At 53.5% G+C, this 6,416-nt stretch overlaps 1 protein-coding gene across 1 annotated transcript; it reads right to left on the bottom strand.

Moving 5' to 3' along the window:
• Positions 1-760: 760 nt before the first annotated feature.
• On the bottom strand, positions 761-5,278 carry SCAMP5 (secretory carrier membrane protein 5). The gene is made up of 5 exons (XM_009586034.1): positions 5,125-5,278; positions 2,889-3,045; positions 2,031-2,132; positions 1,680-1,797; positions 761-1,560 (listed from the first exon to the last, which is right to left on the bottom strand). Exons 1-5 carry the CDS (start codon positions 5,276-5,278, stop codon positions 1,366-1,368), a joined length of 726 nt encoding a protein of 241 aa, XP_009584329.1. The 3' UTR covers positions 761-1,365.
• Positions 5,279-6,416: the final 1,138 nt, after the last annotated feature.

The raw sequence follows: 6,416 nt of genomic DNA, 5'->3' as shown, positions 1-6,416 counted from the left end.
CTACTCCTGCCCTGCAGCATCCATCAGCTCCCATTTACGAACCGATCTTTTCCAGGGTCTGCTGGTCACCCTCCCCTGCTGCCACAGCCCCAGAGGTGTTAGTCTGAGCTCAGCTGCCTCCTGCTAAGGTGCAAGATCATTATTTAAAGCCCAACCTCCCCTAACAGGAGCAGGGATCTCTGCACCAGGAAAATACACGGCCACGTTTCACTGCGCTTTTTAGAAGCGCAAGTGAGCCGGAATCCTTCCCACCAGCCTGGAGGTTTCCTAAAGAGCCTTAAATTAGTGCACGCCTCAAAAGCTAACAGGGACAAATCTCGGCCTCGTTATTTACATGGTCAGTGAGACTGGCTGTATGTGCTTGCATACGGGGTGGCAAGATTTGACCCAGAGCCTTACCCAAGAATAGGTCCTCTGAGAAACGCTCTGCCAATTTTATAGCCGCTTTTCAAAATAGAAGCCTTTAAAAAAACAGACTCAGGATGCAGAATCTGGAACGGGATGGTTGTATCCTGCAGGGAAAACCTGTCCTCGCTCCCCAACACACGCACACGCACACACACAGTGCGCCGGGGCTCCTGCCCACAGTCACGCACGAATACTGGTCTTCCACATCAAAATGTGAACTACTCATTTACAACACCACACACTGAGAGAGGTTGTAGATCCTGAGCCAGGGTGTAGATTAGGAATCTCTTGGCTTCCAGCATATCAACAGCAGGATTTAGGGTTTCTTTTTTTTCTTTTCCTCCTGATTTTTTTTTTTTTTTTAAATGCTAAATCAGCCAGCCACCTGCTAGTTAAAAAGCAAAAGAAAAGGGAGAATTCCCGGGATTGCTTGCCCTTGCTGAGACAGTGGCAAGTGGCTGGACACTACCAACTGAAAGAGAAAACTCATACACGTCGGAAACCTGCGGTTCAGCGCTTATTCCAAGAGGGGAGATGGGTGCTGGTTGCTATTTTTATCTTTCCCTTTTGTGGCGGGGGGGGAGGGCTTTTGGCTGATGTAGTTCTAATGTACACCTATCACCACAGTAATTAAAAAACCACCACCATACACTATTTCACAGGGAAAAAGAAGACACGTGAACGTACACTTACTACCACACACAACAAGAGCCCTGCAGGTCAACTCACAGCCTTTTCAAAATGAAAAATAAAAGAGAAAAGAAGAGCTCAAGACAATAACGGGGGGAAAAAAAAAAAAAAGAAAAAATCCAAAACGATCTGGTTACAAAGAACAGGAAAAGAAGAACCATTATGGTACACTCCGACTTTCTGAAATAGCTGCAGAAACTCAGCTCAGCATCCTCCTCCTCCTCCCTTCCCCCCCAGATCTTTCGCCCGAGGACAGAGTCCTGCTGCTCACATCTCGTTGGAGTAGGTGTAGTTCGGGGTGGCCGAGTACTGCGTCTCATGCTGCATCATGGCCCCCTGCGCCGCCCCCATCGCCGCGCTCTGTGCTGCCTGCTGGACTTGGGGGTTCTTCCACGCTCCCGTGGTCCACTCCTCCTGGGCTTTGCTGAAGCTCCCGCCGCTCCCCCGGTAAAACTTATGCACCTGTAGCAGGTTGGAAAGAGAAAATCCAGAGGTGTTGAGCGACTGCAGCTCGCGCTGACCCTCTAGGGTAGCGGCAAGGGCTCCCTGAAGCAACGCGGCACCCCCGTCCCCTCCCGTACCATAGTGAGAGCGATGAAGGAGAAGACCGCCATCCCCGTGAACAGGACAGTGGGGATCAGCATCACCACGGCCGACCCCACGTTGGTCCCGAAGAAGGAAATCGCTGCAATCCAGCCACTGCAAGGAGATGAAAACAACCGGTCTGTTCAGCGGCCTGGGGCTTTCCCGGCTGGCTCTGCACACCACAGCCTGCCAGCATCCCTCCCCTACAACCCTCCCAGCTCCTCCAACCATCTTCCCCAAGGAGAGAAGCTACTGAAGCAACGAGGATGTTAAAACACCAAGAGGCCACAGCACCAGCTCAACGGTGACGGTCCTTGCACCCAACACGAGAGCAGCATCTTCCTTACCAGACGCCCCAGCCAGGGATTCCCACTGCCTGGATGATGCTGATCACCAGCTGGGCCATGAAGGTGAAGAAGAAGGCCATGAAGCTGAAGGAACTGTCTGTCCTGCAAGAGAAGTCTCGGTCACTCCCTACACCTCCATCCCTGCTGCATTGCAAGGGAAGGGAGATGCTCCCACATCTCAGACCCTTTCGGGGCAGAAGCTGCTGTGGTTAGCGAGAGGGTGGTGAGAAGCGGAGCTGCCTGCAGACAGCAGGCACCGGAGCAAAACTATAGGCAAGGGAAAAACTGCGAGAGGCTGAAGGTGATGAAGGGGCACCTGGCAAAGCCATGGGGCATCAGACCCTCCCCATGGCTCGGCCAGCTCTGCGCATCAGGCAAGAGGGCATCTGTGTTCAGACACGGCTCTCGGCTCACACCGCCCCACCATCAACCTTCCCGCACGGGGAAGAAATACACCCCCAGTTTTCTAGATTGGGGGATACTGCTCTGGGGATTGACCTCAGCAGCACAGATAATCAATATAAGCACCTCGAGGACTCATGGAAAAATATAAAAGAAGCTTCAAGAAGGGGTGGGAGGGGAGGGAAAGTTGGCATCCCAACTGCATCCTCACCACTCCCCTTGACGCAGCGCAGGGGCACACGTAGGGTGTCTTTATATCGTATGGTTGGGGTTTTGGCCCTCAGGAAATCCCAAACACCCTTGCTTTCAAGGTTAGAAAGTAAAGCTAAAGGGCTGGACAGAAAGAGCAGAAATTCCCCCAAATATTCAGGCAATGCCCCAAGCTCAGCGCTAACCGTTTAGGAAGGAAAACAAAAAAAAGATCATGAGAAGCCGGGCTCAGGTGTGACCACTTACTTGAAAGCTTTGTAAATAGGTCTAAACCAGCAGACATAGGAGCAGGGCGTAAAGAGAATGAGCCAGAGAATTGCCAGTCCAAAATTAACAGCTCCACCGCCTCCAATCAGCCATGCGAGGCAGCCAACGAGATTCACCGCCAAGGTGATGCTGTTCACTGCAAACACACACACACACACACAGAGGGAGCACAGTAGCGTGTACGCAAGGACGTCGGTGCGATACGAGAGACCCCGACCCCAGGGATGCCCATGCGGGGCTCACCTCCAGCGGGTTTGGCCAGCAATGTGTTACTCTAGCCGGATTTCCCTTAATTTAAATTAAGCTGGCTCAGTCTGGGGAGCATCCCCAGGCTGGCTCAGCCAAAGCGGGTCTAACCTCAGCTGAAGGGGCAGGAGGAAAAAAAATATATCGCTCGGAGTTGTAAGGCCTTAAGCAAGTCCAGGGCTCGTGGGGCTCCGAGGACAGGGAAGAGCCGTGTCCTCCCACTGCCGGTGAGCCAGGGCACGTTTCCACCAACAGAATGAAACTGGAGGAATCGAAGTGAAGCTTTTTCGCTCGCCTCCAGCTACAGTTTTGCTGAAGGAGCTTGTGCAAGAGTTCCCCGAGCTAACACCCCCTAAGCTGAGAGCTGAAGTCCTGAACTCCTGGCCCCTGCCTCGCCAGTTCACTGGGGTCGCGTGTTTGCTTCTCCCACCCATGCTCGGGGTTAAGCGATACAAGGGCTATTACTATGAGGCCCAGCTTAGCAGACACAGGACAAAGCAGAGAAGGCTCATCTGCATTCTGACGCCTCCAATTTTTGAGAATGATTCATTATTCCGATGAGAATTAAAACCCTCCCACCGCCGCCTGCAAGAGAGCTGCAGCTGGCAAGAAAGAGAGCTCAGTTGGCCGGGCTGACCGGGCGCTCGCCGCTCCCTAAAGCCCCCAAGGACACCGAGGGGACCTTTCAGCCTCTCTGTGCTTGCGTCTGGCTGGGTGTTTGTGGGGGAGTTGGGGAGAAAATGATCCAGAGAGGAGCTCCGGAGACAGAAACCAACAAACAGGCGACTGGCTCAGAGAGCCGGTGCTTGTGTTGTGGGAGAAGCTGGAGCAAGAACTGAGCTCTATTAAATTAAGCAGAGCAAGAACAGCCAGATTGAGATGGGGAGGGGATTTAACACCCCCAAGACAGCTTCTCCAGGGAAGCACAAATTTCCCCCCCGCCCCTTCATAGAAAAGCTATGCTAACTCTCCTGACTTGATGGGGAAAGTTACCCTAGGGTCACCTTCCCAATGGGACGTGGTCCCCAAAAGCCCAAGCAAGGCACCGCCGCAGGGGTGCCAGCCTGGCGCCGTGCCGAAAGCAGAAACGCCCGACCTCTCCGGTGCCAGCTCGGCTCCTCATAACCTGCCTCCAAAGCACAGGGCACTCCCTGGGCACTGATATGCTTCCAAAGTTCAGGGAAAACACCTGATTAAGGAACTAAGTTATTCGAAATAAAAATAGAACGATGGTGCCAGCTTGCCCCAAGCTGCACACAGCAATTAGCATCATCTTCAGTAACGTTTCCACATACGTCGGGGCGCAATCTGTCTCTCCAGCTCTTCTCCCCACCCAGGGTTGGTAAGCAAGAGACATACGGGCTAGTTTTAAGAGTTAGAAGATGGTGACAGCTCTGTTAGCACAGCACGGCACACAGAGGCATGCAAGAGGAACAGGCAAGACCCGGCTTTGGGGGAAGCCCTGGGCTCCCCTGTTTCAGGGAGCAGGCACCCTGGCCCTCCAGTCCAAGTGGCATCTCGGCCTTGGGCCGTTGCCGAAGGGCTCACGAGGAGCTTGGGGTGGCAGAGAAAGCCCTTCTCCAGCCCGGCTGCCCAAGGAAGCCAGCGGAGGCTTGACAGCTCTCTGGCGGGGCGAGGCCAGTAGCCAAGCGAGGCAAAGAGGGGAGTAAATCCTTCGGCAGGAGGACACGTGGGTGCTGAGCCATCTCCTCCTCGCAGCGGGCTCCAGCGGGACATCAAGGTCACCAATGGCCCTTGGATGCTAAGCCAGCTCCACACCTCCATCCTGGAGGCTGCTGCAGCCCTCATCCCATCCCCAACAGGTTTTAACAGCAGACACCAAGGCCTGGAGGGACAGAAGGACTTCCCCTGATCTTGCTCTGCTCTTTCAGCCGGTGCCTTCCAGAGGAGCAGCCTTCGGAGAGGCAAACGCAAACCCACCCGAGCCCTTCCCTGCTCAGCGACTCACGCATCCAGAGGTAGTAAAGCCGCTTGGCCATGGTACGGTGCTGCGGCGGGATCTCCGCATCGAAGTCCTGGTAAAAACACGGCTTCAAGGGGATGAACCTCGGCAGGGGAGGGAAGTTGTTCACTTTTTCTGCAATAGAAAGTTTCATCAGCATTAGGCACTGCACAGAGCTGAATGTAAATCAAGAGTCTTTCCAGTTCGTCTCATTCAGACCCAAGAATTGATGAGTTTCACGCAGGAATTAAGGATTTCCCCTCATAACCACCACCAACCCACCCACAAGCATCAAGACAAATCTAGCCCTCGCTGGCCATGTGGATCCTGCGAGCGTGGACACCGACTACCCCTCTGGGGACTAACGAGGTGACATTATGGCCAGAAGCCCCAGATGGGCTTCAGAGGCGAGGGGCAGCCCCACTGGAGCCCTCCCCGTACCTGCCATGCCGGCACACGCTCAGCCTCTCCGTTCCACAGGACAAGTAGGCAAAAAACCTGGGAGCTTTACCAAAGCTAGAGGAAAACGAGAGAAAAAGTGATGTGCAGTGGTCAGGTACCTCCCCGAAGAGCCTTCACCTTCCCACTGCTCCAAAATAGCTCAAGGACAGCACTGTAACAGGGCAGTTTGCTTTGTTTATGCACTTTCCTCTACAGTATTCACACGTCCAGGCTTACCACCGGTACCTGGCTGGCAGCAGAATAAATCCCGGCTCCTACGGCCCGAGGCTTATGCACCAGTTAAGGCAGAAGATTAAGAGAAGATCCAGCCATGTGGGGCAGGGCACAGGCTTAACCTCCCGCTCCCGCCTGACCTGAATCCAGCCCCAGGAGAGGGGCTAGGCTGGATGGGAGGGATGCAGCCCCACCAGAGGCAGCTGTGGGCAGTTTGAAATCCTCAAGTTCATTACCTGGCCTCAAACCATTTTTTTTTTTTTTAATTTTTCTTTTTGCAAAGAGTTCCAGCACAGGGAACTACCTGGCTGCCTCCTGACGGCATCACAGCTCCCATCTCTACAAGCCCAAGCCAGAAACCAGGCCAAAAGGGAGCAGGGCAATCAGCTGAAAATATCAGCTGGAAAAAAAATAAATCAGTGGTGATTGTCACTAATGAGTCATTTGAGTGCTGGCTTAACGATTACTCATGTCATTTGGCACCTTGAGTGGTACCTTGCAGGTGGGAGACAAGAGAGCTCAGCATCCCCGGACAGTCCCAGACCATGCCATGCTCAGCCCTGTTCCAGCAGTGAGAATTAAGCAAAATTAAAGCAAAAATTAAGAGCTGAGGTTTTAAATAT

This window comes from Fulmarus glacialis, unplaced genomic scaffold (genome assembly GCF_000690835.1).
Source record: "Fulmarus glacialis isolate BGI_N327 unplaced genomic scaffold, ASM69083v1 scaffold21569, whole genome shotgun sequence".
Classification (NCBI taxonomy): domain Eukaryota; kingdom Metazoa; phylum Chordata; class Aves; order Procellariiformes; family Procellariidae; genus Fulmarus; species Fulmarus glacialis.
Note: the sequence above shows the minus strand (reverse complement) of the source record. Positions and strands in the feature narration are given on the sequence as shown.